Source organism: Gorilla gorilla, chromosome 15, assembly GCF_029281585.2.
Source record: "Gorilla gorilla gorilla isolate KB3781 chromosome 15, NHGRI_mGorGor1-v2.1_pri, whole genome shotgun sequence".
NCBI classification, from domain to species: Eukaryota; Metazoa; Chordata; class Mammalia; order Primates; family Hominidae; genus Gorilla; species Gorilla gorilla.
Genome location: NC_073239.2, coordinates 87,957,323 through 87,976,980, shown reverse-complemented (window position 1 = coordinate 87,976,980; position 19,658 = coordinate 87,957,323). Strand labels below are relative to the sequence as shown.

At 38.8% G+C, this 19,658-nt stretch overlaps 1 protein-coding gene across 10 annotated transcripts in view; it reads right to left on the bottom strand.

The window, feature by feature from the left end:
• The window catches only part of PCNX1 (pecanex 1), a 207,376-nt gene that overhangs the window by 18,819 nt on the left and 168,899 nt on the right, over positions 1-19,658 (bottom strand). For all 10 annotated transcript variants that reach the window (XM_031001771.3, XM_031001775.3, XM_063697936.1 and 7 more), the window contains 2 exons: positions 8,115-8,215; positions 7,191-7,341 (listed from right to left, as the gene is read on the bottom strand). In XM_031001771.3, coding sequence (XP_030857631.1) covers positions 7,191-7,341; positions 8,115-8,215 — 252 coding nt within the window. The remainder of the gene's footprint in view (positions 1-7,190; positions 7,342-8,114; positions 8,216-19,658) is intronic.

The window sequence follows — 19,658 nt, the reverse complement described above, 5'->3', positions numbered from 1 at the left end:
AATGAAAAATAAAAGTCCAGATACAGGCATAATAATTTATTTTTCTACCTTTTAATTTTTGAGACAGGATCTCACTTTGTCACCCAAGCTGGAGTGCAGTGGTGTGATTATAGCTCACTGCAACCTTGACCTCCTTTGCTCAAGCAATCCTCTCACCTTAGCCTCCTAAGTACAGGCACACGCCCCCATGCCCAGCTCATTTTTTTTTTTCTTTTGAGACGGAGTCTAGCTCTGTCTCCAGGCTGGAGTTCAGTGGCGCAATCTCAGCTCACTGCAACCTCTGCCTCCCAAGTTTAAGCGATTCTCCTGCCTCAGCCTCCCAAGTAGCTGGGATTACAGGCACACACTGCCACGCCCAGCTAATTATTGTATTTTTAGTAGAGATCAGGTTTCACCTTGCTGGCCAGGATGGTCTCGATCTCCTGACCTCGTGATCCACCCATCTCAGCCTCCCAAAGTGTTGGGATTATAGGCGTGAGCCACTGCACCCGGCCCATCTAATTTTTTAAAAAATTTTTTGTAGAGACAGGGTCTTGCTATGTTGCCCAGGGTGACCTCAAACACCTGAGCTCAAGCGATCCTCCTGCCTTGGCCTCCCAAAGTGCTGGGATTACAGGCACAAGCTACTACGCCTGGCCAATAATCATATTCTTAAGAAAATGAACAAAAAGCTGGAAATTATCAGGCATGCCCAAAGTGGAAAATGTTTCATCTTGTTTAAATATCTCTTTTCACTGGCTTTAAAATGGTTGAATAAATATGTAAAGTTCTACATACATTGAAAACTGTGAGGTGCCTCTGTATGTGGTGATTTGGAAAGATGTCCATGTCATATTAAATGAAAAAAAAAGCATGTTACAATTAATTCATATAGCAAAATTACATTTTTAAAAAGGAGCATATCACACACATAGATGAAAATGTATGTGCTTAGAAGAAATCACAAAAGATATATCAAATTACTGGCAACGATTGGTTTTTGGGGATACTGTACAATAATGTGGAGTGATGGAAAGATGTTTATTATTGAGCAATGTTTAATTTTTAAGAATATTCAAGAGATGTTATCAGTTTTACTGGTAAAAGTTTTCAAAAGAATTTTAGAAATATACTTGAGATGTTACAAGCAGATGCACAGGATACACTACTTTTTTAGAACAATGAAACTCATTCATTAAACAAACATTTACAGTCCACTGTACCAAGCAAGGAGAACATAAAAATTAATATGAAATTATTCCTTCCTCAAGGATATCACAGACTGTAAAATTTTCAGCACATATCATATGTGAACTCATTTGGATTTTCATTGGTTTATTTTAGTTCTAATAACTATGTAATCCTCAAAGAGTACTAATAAAGGAAAATAAATAAGGAGGAAAGATATTTTACAAAAGCAATTAAATAGAGGACAAGAAAGAGAACAGATGAAAAAAGCAATTTGCTTCATCTGAGTTTTGGTTAATCTTCTACAAAATTGGGATTAAAATAACTTTCTGGGTCGTGGTGATCTAATGCATATGAAAGTACTGTGTACATGTAGGACAATATGCAATAGTAAATACTGCACAGGTCATAACAGTTTCTTATTGGGGTTTTTTTTAGAGACAAGGTCTTGGTCTGTCGCTCAGGCTGGAGTGCAGTGATGCAATCATAGCTCACTGTAACCTCAAACTCTTGGACTCAAATGATCTCCCGTCTCAGCTTCCCAAGTAGCTGGGACTAAAGGCATGCGATAGATACCTTGCCTGGCTAATATTTCTGTTTCTTTTTCGCAGAGACGCAGTCCCACTATGTTGACCAGGCAGGTCTCAAACTCCTGGACTCTAGAGATCCTCCCACCTTGGCCTCCCAACGGTGCTGGGATTACAGGCGTGAGGCATCACGTCCAACATAACAGTTTTAATTACCAAAAAGTAAGCACATGTAATACATAAGGTTGGAGGGGGTGGGGAAAGAACTATAAAGAAAAAAGTTCAAAAACACCTATGAAGTACTAAAAGTACATCATCAAAGACTATGTCTGAAAGGCAAAGGTTAATAGAAATTTTATATTTTCAGCTCTCTGGAAACAGAATCTTCTTAAAAGTCAAGTTTGAAATATGATTTACAACAAAATGCACCCATTTTAAGTGTACAGTTAGATGCATCTTGACAAATGTGCATACCCAGGTAACCACTATTGCAATCTAGATATAGAGCATTTCCATCAACTCAAAAAGTTCCTTCCTGCCTCTGACATTTACTCTCTAAACTTCAAGTAACCACTGATCTACTGTTTGTTATCAGTTTCTTTTTATTGCTGAGTAATATTCTGTTGTGTGGATATACCATAATTTGTACGCCTGTCTGCTAACGGACATTTGAGTAGTTTCCAGTTGGAGGTTATTATCAATAAAAACACTGTAAACATTTGTGTTTAAGTCTTTGTGTAGACATATAGAGTTGACCCTGGAACAATGCAGGGGTTGGGGTGCCTATCCCTATGCACTCTAAAATCCATGAATAACCTTTGACTCCCCCAAAAATGTTAACTACAAATACCTTACTGTTGACTAGAAGCCTTACTAATAACATAGTCAATTAACACATATTTTGTATTTTATACATATTATATACTGTATTCTTATAATAATGTAAGCTAGAGAAAAGAAAATGTTATTAAGAAAATCATAAGGAAGAGAAAATATATTTACTGTTCATTAAGTAGAAGTGGATCATCATAAAGGTCTTCATCTTTGTCATCTCACATTTGGAACAGGCTGAGAAGGAGGAAGAGGAGGGGTTGGTCTTGCAGTCTGAGGTGGAGGAGGTGGAAGGAGAGGGAAGAGAAGCAGGCACACTTGGTGTAACTTTACCAAAAAACATTGTACTTTTCTGACATTTTTCCTTTTTCATTTCTTTAAGAATGTTTCCATATAGTACCAATTCTTCTACCTTATGCTTTAGTGCCCATATCACAGAAGGGTCCATACTGTAAAAGAAGTCAAAATCAGTCTTGAATAATCCGAATCACTCTGCCAGACTGTGTAAAGTCAACTTGTTTTCTGGCACTGCTTCCTTGTCTTCCTCATCATCTGGCGCTGGTTTGGAAGCACTCATCTCCATCAAGTTATCTTCTGTTAATACTTCTAGTGTGGTGCTTAATACCTCTTGAATTTGTCCAAGAGCCACATCTTGTAATCCTTCATCCCCCCCTTTTTTTTTTTTTGCCATATCCACAATCTCATGATTTCCTTGATTAGCTCTGTCATAAATCCTGTGAAGTCATGTACAACATCTGGACAGTTTTCTCCAGCAGAAATTTATTATTTTGTATTTGATGGCTTTCATGGCTTTTTCTATAACAACAATGGCATCTTCAATGGTGTAATCTTTCTAGACTTTCATGATATTCTATCAGGGTTCTCTTCCATAGCACTGACAATCCTTTCCATTGAGTACCATGTGTAATGAGTCTTAAAGGTCTTTATCGTACCCTGATCTGGAGGCTGAATTAGAGATGTTATCTGGAGGCAAGCAGACCACCTCCACGCCTTCAGTGTTGAACTCATGAGGTTCTGGGTGGCCACAGGCATTGTCCAATATCAAAAGAACTTTAAAAGAAGGTCCTTTACTGGCAAGGTACTTCCTGACTTCAGGGACAAAGCATTGGTGGAACCAAACCAGGAAGAGTTCTCTTTGTCTAGGCCTTCTTGTTGTACAATCAAAATAGCAGTTGGTGTTTATCTTTTCCCCTCAAGGCTTAGCGGTCAGCGGCTTTATAGGTAAAGACAGTCCCGATCATAAACCCCTCTCTGCATTTGCACAAAACAGTAAACTTAGCTTACCCATCCCTGCCTTAAATTTTGGTGCTTGGTGCTCTTCCTTACTAAAAAAATGTCCTTTGTGGCTTTCCCCACCCCCAACCCCCGCTGCAGAATAGAGCACTTTCACCTGCATTAAAGATCTGTTCAGGCAGATATCCTTTTTCCTCAATGATTTTCTTAATGGCATCTGGGAACTTGTCTGCTGCCTTTTGGTTGGCAGAAGCTGCTTCTCCTGTTATCTTGACATTTTTAAAGCCAAAGCTCTTTCTAAAATTATCAAGCCATCCTTTGCTGGCATTAAATTCTCCAGCTTTAGGTCCTTCACCTTCCTTATGCTTTAAGCTGCCATATAATGATGTCGCTTTTTCTTGAATAACATTAGTGTTTATAGGTATGCCTTTCTTACAGCAATCCTGTATCCAACATAAAAGCTATTATTTTCAACATGAGATGAAAAGGTATTTTGTAAAATGCGCAAGGTTTTCCACCTGCTGGTGTAGTAACAGTGGAAGCTTCACGAATTTTCTTTTTTTCCACACTTGTCCTTAAGATGGATTCACTTATCTTGGAATGGTGGGCAACCACAGTTGCAGACCTCAATCTACGGCACATATCAAGCAACTCAACCTTTCCTTTTAATGTCATGACTTTTCTCTGTTTCGTGGGGCCCTTTCAGCATCACTAGTGGCACTTTGTATGGGTCCCATGGTGTTATTTAAGGTTTATGGTACTGCACTAAACACAATGAGAAATACACAAGAACTGCAAGAGATCACTTTTTATTGAAATACACAATTTACTGGAAAGGCGAACTGCTCACACAGAGATGATTAGTGCCACACGGCGTTTTAAGCATACTCCCAACATTTGAGCTCACTGCAATAGCAACAGAAGGTGACTACGAAATTACTGTAGTATATAATATTAATATGTACCACAGTTGACTTTATGTAGTTATGATTTAATACTGCATCTTTGTTTGTTTACATTTCTTTCAACTGCAGGTGTTGCCATGTATAGTCTGTGTTTTTGTAAGTTTTGATAAATTTTAACTTTTTATAATAGATTTCTGTGTGTTTTATGGTAGCAAATAATAAAATAAACTAGTATCTATGTATATTTTATGCATTCATGACATACCTAAGTTTGTCTTATTTTATTGGTATTTCTAGGCTTTGTAGTTCATCTTTTTCAAATTGTTGCAAATTTCCAAAAAAGTTTCCAATACATTTACTGAAAAAATCTGTGTATAAATGTAGCTATGCAGTTCAAACCTGTGTTGTTCAAGAATCAATTGTACTTTAATTCTGTTGTGTAAACATCTAGAAGTAGAATTGTTGGGTTGTAAGGTAGATGCATATATCCTTTCTTTTAGTATATAAGCCTATTGTTCACTTTTATGGATTTTCATGAGCACATGAACTTTGGCAATGATGAGTACTGATTTACACACCTAGATTTTCCTGCCTGAGAGATCCTCATAGACAACCTAATGTCTTGCTCAAAGTGACGATCAATATATGGCTGTTGTTTGTGACTTTATAGGTCAATCTCCACCCTCCTAGAAGGTATATCAGAATTAAGGAACTTCTCCAGGTTGCATTACATTCTCTACTTCCTCTCCTCCCCTCAGCCCTCCATGGCTTCTTGGTTCCAATTCTACATTCTCACCTCCCTGTTTATAAATGTTGTCAGTCCAGGCTAATGATGGGAGTGTGCTATATCCAAGTGTGTTGGGCCAGAATATAAAGTAAAGAATCACTGATATCGGCAATAATGCCACAGCCAAAGGAATATTTAAGGAAAGAGACCTGGCAGCAACAGGCAAGAAAGTCCTGTAAGGAGAGACTAGGGGCAGGCACCCAAGGCATCAGAAGCTTTAATTCTGTGCTCAGTTTCGTCTCAGACAAGCTGAGATAAAATATCTGTGATAACATTTAGAATTAATTGAAGAAGTATGTCAGAAGCTATTAGAAAATTATGCTATATGAAAGAGAGTATTTCTTATAAAGCAGATACATAGTTGGTACCTTTCCAGAAATGTCTAAGTTTTAAAAACATTTTAATCTGAAGAATTACCTTTTTTTGAAATGCACTGAATTTTGTCTCAAAACTCTAAAACTAGTCTCAAGATGGACAATTCTATTTGATCCCAAATTAATATTTCCCCAGGTCATCATCCTCAAATAGTATTCCATTTTTCACAGAGATTTTCAAATAATGTGTCCTTTATTAGTCATGTTCCTAAAGAATGTGAGGTTTTTAACTTAATTCCCACACTTTAGATTATACTATAATGACTTGAAGAGTAAGTCACCTTTTATTTGGGGGCAAAAGATTCAATTAGATTTGAGCACTGCAGATACACTTTAATGAGTCTTATCACAGGGTCTCTATCATCAGATCTGACAACTACTGTCCAGTGGAATGGAGGAACAAGTGCCAGTACTTAATTTCACAATATATTCTTGCAATCATCTAGGGCTTTAGAAATGCATTGTGGGGCCTCACTTTAATGTTATTACCCTACTAAGATATTTAGCTAAGCCTAAGTCTGTCCTAACCACCTATTATTCTATGTAACACATGGAATGAAAATCATCATTCAGTAACAGCAGCACTTGTAACATTCCTGAAGTGTTACCACACTATATTTAGAGTTGGCTAATATTCATACAGGGAATAGGCAGGAATTGCAATAATATGAAGTCAAAATAAGTATTATGGGGGCCAAGGACCTTTACTTACAACTTGTAAATAATTTTTCTTTTTCTTCACATTTCATGCCTGTATCAGTCACTCTCTAATGTTAATATTCAAATTTACTATTAGAAACATAGGTTCAGGTTTTAAAGATTTAATATATCTTGTCATGAAATCACATTTTTCTTTTATTCAGATCAGAATATTCCTCAAAAGGTTCCTAAGAAACATAACTTGGAAGCTCATATGGTGTGGTTGTGTCCTCACCCAAATCTCATCTTGAATTATAGTTCCCATAATCCCCACGTGTCCTGGAAGGGAACCGGTGGGAGGTAATTGAATCATGGGAGCAGTTACCCCCATGCTGCTGTTCTCATGATAGCGAGTGAGTTCTCATGAGATCTGATGGCTTTATAAGGGGTTCTCCCCCTTTTGCTTGGCACTTCTCCTTGTTGCCACCATATGAAGAAGGATGTGTTTGCCTCCCCTTCCGCCATGACTGTAAGTTTCCTGAGGCCTCCCCACCCCTGTGGAACTGTGAGTCAATTAAACCTCTTTCCTTTATAAATTACCCAGTCTCGGGTATTCCTTACAGCATGAGAATGGACTAATACTGAAATCATGTGAAGAAGGATCAGTAAACACCAGTAATGAATTAGAAAAATCTCATCTTCTTACCTGATGAAGTTTAATGGACATACGGATCCCAGGGACTACTACTTTTCTTAGCAATTCCATGTCAGCAAAGATCCATTCATCTCGAATTGAAGAAATACGGAAATCTCCTTTAAATAGGGCATGCAATCCATAGAGGAATGACTCTAAATTACTGTTAAGATTGGAGATAAAAGTTCACATGTTTTGACAAAGGTCTTCCATGACACTGATTCTTACATCTGCGTGTGCATCAGAATCACCTGGGAGTGTTTTGAAAATACAGATTCCAGGAACTAATGTCAGAACCCTGAACCAGAATCACAAGAGACAGGGCCTGTCCGACCTGGGACCCTTATTTATAAACCACTGTAATAGTGAGTCCATGAAAATAAACAACAGGCAAAGAGCCTATAAGTTAAAATAAACTAAGAAAACTTAATGGAAAACATGTAGTTATCACAGAAAAAAATTCAAAATATGTGGTATTTCTTAATTCTGATTCATTTGGATGTATATGTTAGGAAATTCAGTTTAGATTTAGAGTCCCCAAATCTAATATATTACTATATTAGAAGTATAAATACCCTGGACAAAGACTGCAAGGAAATATGGAAAAATAGAAATGAATGAATTTATTAGAAAAATAGATGTAAATAGGAGGAGGCCAATCAAAATTCATGGGGTGGTTGTATTTTAAAATGTCTTAAATTCATTATATTCTCATTATCAGTGGCTACCCACACATGTGTGAATTTTAAAAACCAGTTCTGTTAACCAGTTAGGACAGCTCACCTACATTCAAGAAGATGATGTATAGAAATATAAAACCTAAAAAGACTTTACAATAAATTAGCATACAATACATGCGTCCATGAAAAATGATTTTAGATTTAGGTTATACAGCTTCCCATGCTCTCTTCCTCAGAACAGAAATGCCTTCTTTACCTGGACATATGATGGGATGCAGTCCCCAAAGCTCTCCGTCCCAGAACACAGAGTCCATAACAGAGAGTCACTAGGGATGAATCTTTGTCCACATCCACAGGCTTTAAAAAAACAAAAAACATTAGTTATCAGAAAGGTATGTAAGTATTTAACAAATCATAAATCTAAATAATATAGCGAAATGATAAATAATTCAAAGAGTACATAATTTCTATCTCCTCAAAATAAACTTAATAAAACTGTATGAAATGAAGCATGAATATGTATGGGGAGTTTCTTTGGAATCCTTAAATAAAATCTAAAATTTCATAATAGAACAAAATAAAACAAAAAAAACTGACTCTATTATAAAATATTAGGATTTTAGCTAAAGATTTTAAAGTACTTACTGAGATTACTGATATTACCCTCTCTTGAAAATACAATATTTCTATCTATTAGTTACTTATTTCTTTTTTTTTTTTCTTAACTACTTATTTTTGACCATAACTTGACAAGCAGGCTATCAGTGGCAGGTGAGTTAGCCTATTAGTGACTATAAACATAGTGAAAATCAAGTTGATATTCATAAAATATTGTTTCCCCTCAACCTTTTTATTTTTTAACAATTACATGCCTTACAATTGAAAGAAGCTGCTAAGTCTCCTCTGTTTCTCCCTCTAAGAAAGCCCAAATAATAATCACTGATTACCTTATATAATACTAAAGAAAATCTTGGTAGTATCTCAGTTACCAAAAAATAATCCAGGGCAGTGCTTCTCAAAGTATAGTCCTAAGACCAGCAGTATCAACATCACCTGGAAACTTGTTAGAAATGCAAATCTCTGGCCACTCCAGATCTCTGAAATCAAATTCTGGAGGTGGGGTCAAGCAATCACTCTCCAAGTGATTCTAATACATGCTAAAGGTGAAGAATCAATGATACAGGCTAATAATTAGCTTAATTATTCTAACTTTGCTAATGGTATTTATTTTTGGCTTTATAAACCATTAACTTATAAATACAATAGGGGAACAGTCTAAGATATTAACTTACTATTGATAGGTTAATTATCACTAACTTGATAATTTAGTTAATGGCGACTGTGTTAGAGATATCCTAGTTGCTTGCCAATTAGATTGTTTCTAAAGACATATTACCTCTTACAGCACGTACTCTAGTTTCATCAAGTAGGCATTTTGAAAAAAAATTTGGGTCCAGGTTACAAAACAGTAAATAAAGAGTATGAGAGCACTAGTTTAAAGAAATACAAAAGAAAAATAAAAGAGAGTGGGTGTAGACTTGAAGTTGTATGAAGAAAAAATACTAAAGGTAGTTACAACGGGTGATAAAATGACGGGTGATCTTCATTCTTTTTTTCTTTTTCTCTACCTCCCTTCCCCTGTCAACTTTTTAGACTAAAAATGTATTGTTTCTGTGATGAGAAATTTTTTTTTTTAATTCAGATTTACCTCAGCGAAGATGATTCAATAGAGACCATATTTACCCCCCTAGCTGAAACAGCCAAAGACTGGGCAGAATACATGACACAACAGTTTTCAGACACTGGACACCGGTCCCTGAGAGACAGGAAACAAATGAGGTAGCCCTATAACTGACTGAGCTTATTACCTAGAGAGTTTCCAGACCACAGCACAAGAAAGGGGAGCACAAATTGAGACAGAGGCCTCTGAGCCAGCTGGAGCTCACAGGGCAGAGTGCTAGAGAGAGCTACCGAGAGAGGGAGGCGAGGGAACTCGGAGATCTATGGCAACAGCACACACGCAAAGAGGACCCTAGCCTGAGAAAAGAATCATCCGAATGGAATACAAAGGAACAGCGAAAAACCTTGGGACTGGCTATAACACTCAGGACGGCATTGTCTTGGTCACGGGGAAGAATTAGCCCCAGACTAACAGCTGCTCTGGTCCCTCCAAAGTAAGCCCTGAAAGGATCAAACTGTCCCCAAAGAATTTAACTGTGTCACAAAACAAAGTTCAAGAATTATTTACAGGAATACAGAAATATCCAGCACCCTTCAGAGTAAAATTCATAAAGACTGGCATCTAATAAAAAATTGACAGGCATGCAAGTAGCAGGAAAATAGGACCCATAATAGCAATCAATTAACCACTCAATCAAAACTGACCCACAACTGACATTGATGTTAGGCTTAACCCACAAGGATATTAAAACAACTATTTTAACTATATTCCATAAGCTCAAGAAGGCAGAGGAATGACTGAGCATGTTGAATGAGACATGGAAGATTTGTAGAAAAGACCCAAATCAAACTTCTAGAGACACAAAATGAAGCAATGTCTGAGATAAAAAATATACTGAATGGGATTACTGGTATATTAATTCAGAAGAAAAGATAAATGATCTCAAAAACTTAGCAAGAGAAACTATGCAAAATGAAATACAGAGAGAAAAAAGACCGAAAATAAATGAACAGGGCGTCAGGGAGCTGTAGGACAATCAAGCAGCCTAATACAAATATAATTGGAGTTCCTGCAAAAGGCGTAGAGGAAAACAGAAAAAACTATTTTTAATAATGGTGGAAGGAGAGTCTTGGAGTAATCCAGAATAACTACTCTGATCCTTACTGATAAGGAAAACAGAGAACCAGGCACCTGTGTGGCTCCTAAGGATGGGCTGAAGCTGGGGTCTGGGCCTTATGACTGAGAAGACTGTTAAAGCTAAAACCACTTCTATTCCTGCCTCGATGACACCTATCCAGAAGTAGAAAAATGCTCCCCTTTTAATCTTATAGACTTTTTAATCCTACAGACTTTGAGAATTTTGACCTGTCTGAGGAGCATCAGATTGCATACCTCCCCTCGAATGGCGTGCCTCTCATGGTTCTGGATAGGAGAGAGAACTGGAAAAGCTGTTACAGCTGGGGTCCCCCCTCCACCATAGGAATCCAATTTGATGTAGTCTCCTTTGATCATTCTGTCGATCCTGAATGTTTGCTTATGACACAGATATTTATATTTCTTAGTCCTTTATAGTTTGTGTGTGTTTGTATCAATAAAGCATGTCTTTAATAGATTTTTTTAAATCATGAAAAGTTCCCAAATCTGAAAAAAATTATGTACTTACAGATTCAAGAATCTCAGTGAACTTCAAGAACAAGAAACAGGTGGCTGGCAAGATGGCCGAATATGAACAGCTCCGGTCTACAGCTCCCAGCAACATCAAGGCAGAAAGCAGGTGATTTCTGCATTTCCAACTGAAGTACCCGGCTCATTGCATTGGGACTGGTTAGACAGCAGGTGCAGCCCACAGAGGGCAAGCCGAAGCAGGGTGGGGCATTGCCTCACTTGGGAAGCGCAAGAGGTCGGGCAACTTGCTCCCCTAGCCAAGGGAAGCTGTGATGGACCGTGCCGTGAGGAACAGTGCATTCTGGCCCAGATACTATGCTTTTCCCATGGTCTTCACAACCCACAGACCAAGAGATTCCCTCGCGTGCCTACACCACCAGGGCCCTGGGTTTCAAGCACAAAACTGGGCAGCCATTTGGGCAGACACCGAGCTAACTGCCACAGTTTTCATGCCCCAGTGGCGCCTGGAAAGCCAGCGAGACAGAACTGCTCACTCCCCTGGAAAGGGGGCTGAAGCCAGGGAGCCAAGTGGTCTAGCTCAGTGGATCCCACCCCTACGGAGCCCAGCAAGCTAAGATCTACTGGCTTGAAATTCTTGCTGCCAGCACAGCAGTCTGAAGTTGACCTGGGATGCTCAAGCTTGGTGGGGGAAGGGGCATCTGCCATTACTGAGGCTTCAGTAGGCGGTTTTCCCCTCACAGTGTAAGCAAAGCTGCCAGGAAGTTCGAACCAGGCAGAGCCCACCGCAGCTCAGCAAAGCCACCGTAGCCAGACTGCCTCTCTAGACTCTTCCTCTCTGGGCAGGGCATCTCTGAAAGGCAGCAGCCCCAGTCAGCGGCTTATAGATAAAACTCCCATCTCCCTGGGACAGAGCACCTGGGGGAAGGGGTGGCTGTGGGCACAGCTTCAGCAGACTTAAATGTTGCTGCCTGCTGGCTCTGAAGAGAGCAGCGGATCTCCCAGCACAGCACTTGAGCTCTGCTAAGGGACAGACTGCCTCCTCAAGTGGGTCCCTGACCGCTGTGCATCCTGACTGGGAGACACCTCCCGGGCAGGGGTCGACAGACACCTCATACAGGAGAGCTCTGACTGGCACCTGCCGGGTGCCCCTCTGGGACGAAGCTTCCAGAGAAAGGAACAGGCAGCAATCTTTGCTGTTCTGCAGCCTCCACTGGTGACACCCAGGCAAACAAGGTCTGAAGTGGACCTCCAGCAAATTCCAGCAGACCTGCAGCAGAGGGGCCTGTTAGAAGGAAAACTAACAAACAGAAAGGAATACCATCATCATCAACCAAAAGGATGTCCACACAGAAACCCCATCCGAAGGTCACCAGCATCAAAGACCAAAGGTAGATAAATCCACGAAGATGAGGAAAAACCAGTGCAAAAAGGCTGAAAATTCCAAAAACCAGAATGCCTTTTCTCCTCCAAAGGATCACAACTCCTCGCCAGCAAGGGAACAAAACTGGATGGAGAATGAGTTTGACAAATTGACAGAAGTAGGCTTCAGAACATGGGTAATAACAAACTCCTCCAAGCTAACGGAGCATGTTCTAACCCAATGCAAGGAAGCTAAGAACCTTGAAAAAAGGTCAGAGGAATTGCTAACTAGAATAACCAGTTTAGAGAAGAACATAAATGACCTGATGGAGCTGAAAAACAGCATGAGAACTTTGTGAAGCATACAAAAGTATCAATAGCCGAATCGATCAAGCAGGAGAAAGGATATCAGAGATTGAAGATCAACTTAATGAAATAAAGCATGAAGACAAGATGAGAGAAAAAAGAATGAAAAGGAACGAACAAAGCCTCCAAGAAATATGGGACTATGTGAAAAGACCAAACCTACATTTGATTGGTGTACCTGAAAGTGATGCAGAGAATGGAATCAACTTGGAAACATTCTTCAGGATTATTACCTAGAACTTCCCCAGCCTAGCAAGACAGGCCAACATTCAGATTAAGGAAATACAGAGAACACCACAAAGGTACTCCTCGAGAAGAGCAACCCCAAGACACATAATCGTCAGATTCACCAAGGTTGAAATGAAGGAAAAAATGTTAAGGGCAGCCAGAGAGAAAGGTCGGATTACCCACAAAGGGAAGCCCATCAGACTAACAGCAGATCTCTCTGCAGAAACCGCAGAAGCCAGAAGAGAGTGGGGGCCAGTATTCAACATTCTTAAAGAAAAGAATTTTCAACCCAGAATTGCATATCCAGCCAAACTAAGCTTCATAAGCTAAGGAGTAATAAAATCCTTTACAGACAAGCAAATGCTGAGAGATTTTTGTCACCACCATGCCTCCCTTACAAGAGCTCCTGAAGGAAGCACTAAATGTGGAAAGGAAAAACCAGTACCAGCCACTGGTACTGTAAATTTACCAAACTGTAAAGACCACTGACACTATGAAGAAACTGCATCAACTAATGGGCAAAATAACCAGCTAACATCATAATGATAGGATCAAATTCACATATAACAATATTAACCTTAAATGTAAGCAGGCTAAATGCCCCAATTAAAAGATACACACTGGCAAACTGGATAGAGCCAAGACTCATTGGTGTGCTGTATTCAGGAGATCCATCTCATGTGCAAAGACACACATAGGCTCAAAATAAAGGGATGGAGGAATATTTACCAAGTGAATGGAAAGCAACAAAAAAAGCAGGGGTTGCAATCCTAGTGTCTGATAAAACAGACTTTAAACCAACAAAGATCAAAAAAGACAAAGAAAAGCTATGGTAAAGGGATCAATGTAGCGAGAAGAGCCAACTATCCTAAATATATATGCACCCAATACAGGAGCACCCAGATTCATGAAGCAAGTCCTTAGAGACCTACAAAGAGACTCAGACTCCCACACAATAATAGTGGGAGATTTTAACACCCCACTGTCAATATTAGATCAGCGAGATAGAAAATTAACAAGGATATTCAGGACTTGAACTCCGCTCTGGACCAAGCAGACCTAATAGACGTCTACAGAACTCTCCACCCCAAATCAACAGAATATACATTCTTCTCAGCACCACATTGCACTTATTCTAAAACTGACCACATAATTGGAAGTAAAACACTCCTCAGCAAATGCAAGAGAACAGAAATCAAAACAAACGGTCTCTCAGACCACAGTGCAATCAAATTAGAACTCAGGATTAAGAAAATCACTCAAAACCACACAATTACATGGAAACTGAAAAACCTGCCCCTGAATGACTATTGGGTAAATAATGAAATCAAGGCAGAAATAAATAAGTGCTTTGAAACCAATGAGAACAAAGACACAACATACCAGAATCTCTGAGACACAGCTAAAACAGTGTTTAGAGAGAAATTTATAACACTAAATGCCCACAGAAAAAAAGTGGGAAAGATCTAAAATCAACACCCTAACATCGCAATTAAAAGAACTAGAAAAGCAAGAGCAAACAAATTCAAAAGGTAGCAGAAGACAAGAAATAACTAAGATCAGAGCAGAACTGAAGGAGACAGAGACACAACAAAACCCTTCAAAAAATGAATCCAGGAGCTGGTTTTTTGAAAAGATCAACAAATAGATAGACTGCTAGTTAGATTAATAAAGAAGAAGAGAGAGAAGAATCAAATAGACACAATAAAAATGATAAAGGGGATATCACCACTGATCCCACAGAAATACAAACTACCATCAGAGAATACTATAAACACTGCTACGCAAATAAACTAGGTCTAGAAGAAATGGATATATTTCTGGACACACACAACCCTCCCAAGTATAAACCAAGAAGAAGTCGAATCCCTGAATAGATCAATAACAAGTTCTGAAATTGAGGCAGTAGTTAATAGCCTACCAACCAAAAAAAGCCCGGGACCAGATGGACTGACAGCTGAATTCTACCAGAGGTACGAAGAAGAGCTGGTACCATTCCTTCTGAAACTATTCCAAACAACAGAAAAAGAGGGACTCCTCCCTAATCATTTTATGAGACCAGCATCATCTTGATACCAAAACCTGGCAGAGACACAACAAAAAAAGAAAATTTCAGGCCAATATACCTGATGAACATCAATGAGAAAATCCTCAGTAAGATACTAGCAGACAGAATCCAGCAGCACATCAAAAAGCTTATCCACCATAATCAAGTTGGCTTCATCCCTGGGATGCAAGGCTGGTTCAACATATGCAAATCAATAAACGTAATCCATCACATAAACAGAACCAATGACAAAAACCACATGATTATCTCAATAGATGCAGAAAAGGCCTTCAATAAAATTCAACAGCCCTTCATGCTAAAAACTCTCCATAAACTAGGGACTGATGGAACCTATCTCAAAATAATAAGAGCTATTTATGACAAACCCACAGCTAATATCATACTGAATGAGCAAAAACTGGAAGCATTCCCTTTGAAAACCAGCACAAGACAAGGATGCCCTCTCTCACCACTCCTACTCAACACAGTATTGGAAGTTCTAGACAGGGCAATCAGCCAAGAGAAAGAAATAAAGGGTATTTAAATAGGAAGAGAGGAAGTCAAATTGTCTGTTTCCAGATGACATGACTGTATATTTAGAAAACCCCACTGTCTCAGCCCAAAATCTCCTTAAGCTGATAAGCAACTTCAGCAAAGTCTCAAGATACAAAATCAATGTGCAAAAATCACAAGCATTCCTATACAGCAATAACAGACAGAGGGCCAAATCATGAGTGAACTTCTATTCACAATTGCTACAAAGAGAATAAAATACCTAGGAATACAGCTTACAAGGATGTGAACGACCTCTTCAAGGAGAACTACAAACCACTGCTCAAGGAAATAAGAGAGGACATAAACAAATGGAAAAACATTCCATGCTCATGGATAGGAAGAATCAATATTGTGAAAATGGCCATACTGCCCAAAGTAATTTACAGATTCAATGCTATCCCCATCAAGCTACCATGGACTTGCTTCTAAGAATTAGAAAAAACTACTTTAAATTTCCTATAGAATCAAAAAAGAGCCCGCATAGCCAAGACGATCCTAAGCAAAAAGAATAAAGCTGGAGGCATCACATTACCTAACTTCAAACTCTACTACAAGGCTACAGTAATCAAAACAGCATGGTACTGGTACCAAAACAGATATATAGATCAATGGAACAGAACAGAGGCCTCAGAAATAATGCCACTCATCTACAACCATCTGATCTTTGACAAACCTGACAAAAACAAGACAATGGGGAAAGGATTCCCTATTTAATAAATGGTGTTGGGAAAACTGGCTAGCCATATGCAGAAAACTGAAACTGGACCCCTTCCTTACACCTTACACAAAAATTAACTCAAGACAGATTAAAGACTTAAATGTAAGACCTAAAACCATAAAAACCCTAGAAGAAAACCTAGGCAATACCATTCAGGACATAGGCATGGGCAAAGACTTCATGACTAAAACACCAAAAACAATGGCAACAAAAGCCAAAATTGACAAATGGGATCTAATTAAACTAAAGAGCTTCTGTACAGCAAAAGAAACTATTATCAGAGTGAACAGGCAACCTACAGAATGGGAGAAAATTTCTGCAATCTACCCATCTGACAAAGGGCTAATATCCAGAATCAACAAGGAATTTAAATTTACAAGAAAAAAAAACCCCATCCAAAAGTGGGTGAAGGATATGAACAGACACTTCTCAAAAGAAGACATTTATGTGGCTAACAAACATATGAAAAAAAGTTCATCATCAATGGTCATTAGAGAAATGCAAATCAAAACCACAATGAGATACCATCTCACTCCCATTAGAATGGCGATCATTAAAAAGTCAGGAAACAAAAAAAAGTTACAAAGTCAGGCGATCATTAAAAAGTCAGGTGCTGGAGAGGATGTGAAGAAATAGGAATGCTTTTACACTGTTGGTAGGAGTGTAAATTAGTTCAACCATTGTGGAAGATAGAGTGGTGATTCCCCAAGGATCTAGAACCAGAAATGCCATTTGACCCAGCAATCCCATTTTGGGTATACACACAAAGGATTATAAATCATTCTACTATAAAGACACATGCACATGTATATTTATTGCAGCACTGTTCACAATAGCAAAGACTTGGAACCAATCCAAATGCCCATCAGTGATAGACTAGATAAAATGTGACACATATACAACATGGAATACTATGCAGCCATAAAAAAGGATGAGTTCATGTCCTTTGCAGGGACATGGATGAAGCTGGAAACCATCATTCTTAGCAAACTAACACAGGGACAGAAACCAAACACTGCATGTTCTCACTCATAAGTGGGAGTTGAACAATGAGAACACATGGACACAGGAAGGGGAACATCACACACCGGGGCCTGTCGGGGTGTGGGGGGCTATGGGAGGGATAGCTTAGGAGAAATACCTAATGTAGATGACAGGTTGATGGGTACAGCAAGCCACCATGGCATGTGTATACCCATGCCACAAACCTGCATGTTCTGCACATGTATCCCAGAACTTAAAGTATAATAATAATAAAAAAAGAAACATGAGAAAACTACACTAAGGCACATCATATTTAAATTGCTTAAAACCAGTAATAAAGAGAAAATCTTAAAAGCAGCCAGTGAAAAAAGATATTATATTGTACCTACCATTTTTTTCAGAGGAACAAAGAAAAGAATGACAGCAGACTTCTCATCAGAAACAATGCAAGCCAGAAGACAGTATAGCAACATCTTTAATTTGCTGAAAGAAAAAAATTAGTTCAAGCCTGGTAGCACTATTTTGTTACTGTTGGAGAAGGCGTGTGCCCTAGTCCCTAAATTGCATTAGAAATTGTCACCAAGAATTCTTGCTAATACTAACAACAAAGTGAAAGAAATACTTATTGTTTGAAAAGTAGGAGAAAGAAACTGAGATGAATCTTTTCATTTTCCCATTGAAGGTAATTTTAATGCAGTTAGTTCAGGATCAATCTTACACTATCTTGAAAGGAAACTATGGAAGAAGGGTCTGAGGCAGCTTTTAAACATTCAGATGAGGGCACTACAGTTTGGAGTCAGCAAGTCTGGCCTGATTAATGTCCCCAGGAAAAGGTTATCTGGGAATGTTGATTCAGGGAATAGCATGCAAGATCTTAAGGAGATGAAGATAATCTTGTTCAACTTAAAAGAGAAACTAGAGCAGATGGGAAGACTATATAGCTGGAAAAATACAACTGATAATTTTTTTCTAAACAGATTGTAAGAGCAGAAAACAAAACAGACCAGGATTAGTGAAATAAGCTACCTGATGAGACTGGGGATACCCAAGTTTAGAGGTAAACCTTTTGAATATATGATTTATTACCAATCAGGAGGACTTCCTTGAGCCATGTTCATGACTTCAGCAATAATCTCTAAGAGAAAGGTCCTTAAGGTAGGATGGAACCCTGTTCCTGAGTGGGTAGACTGTGAACTCCTAGCCCAAAACATCATGATTAACTCATAACAAAATAGCCAATATCATCTAAGCCAAAGAAGAGATATAGAATAACATGACTGTTCCCATTACTCTCCCCAACAAAAGTCAGTTCAAGGATTTGAGAACAGTACGCAAAGTATTTTAAGTGTATTTTATTTATGAAAAATAAAACTATTTATTATATGTTTGGAAGAAAGAAGTTTAGCTTTGAGGTCCTCTACTTCTAGCCACTGTCTGCTGGTCTTCTGAACCTTCTGTGAGGTTATTTTATCCAACTCACTATCCCTTAAGATATACTACTCTGCTCAGTATATACTGCACATCTAGTATAAAAGCTCAAAGGCCACTGCTCAGAAAGGAAGTACAAGATGCTCCTGTTCTTATTGATGGAGTAAAAAGAGGCTGATATGATGGCTGTCTTACTCTAAGTGGTGGCAAAGGAAGGACTAAACCAAGTGCTAAATGTGAAGATGGTCGGTATGCACCTCCTAGACCATGACGAAGGCACCAGTTGTCAAGGTAGCTCACACTGCTCCATGATAGCAGGTACATCTGTACATACGACACTGGTGGTTCAACTACACAAGGCTTTTGCTTAAAAAGCAGCAGTGGTGGTAGGAATTAACTTTGTAATCACAGGCCTTGGCACTGCAATTCTGTTACATGGAGTCTGACCGGGGTGTGATACTACCACAAAAATCATGAGACCTAGAAGGAAGCTGTAGTTGCTGAAGTCCCTAACTCATCTTACTTTTAGGATAAGACATGTTATCCTAATGTGTGGATTGGGAACCACCAGAATTAAAATCATCTAGGGTGATCCCCAGCCTAGACCTAGATCAGAGTCTTGCAGGTGGGGCCCAGGAATCTGCATTTTTACAAGTTCCTATGTCTTTTTTACTCACATTAACATTTGAAAATCAATGGTCTAGATGCACACTGTCCAATATGGTAGTCACTAGCTATATGGGCTCTTAAATTTAAATCAGTTAAAATTAAATAAAATTTACAATTCGGCTTTTCAGTTGTACTAGCC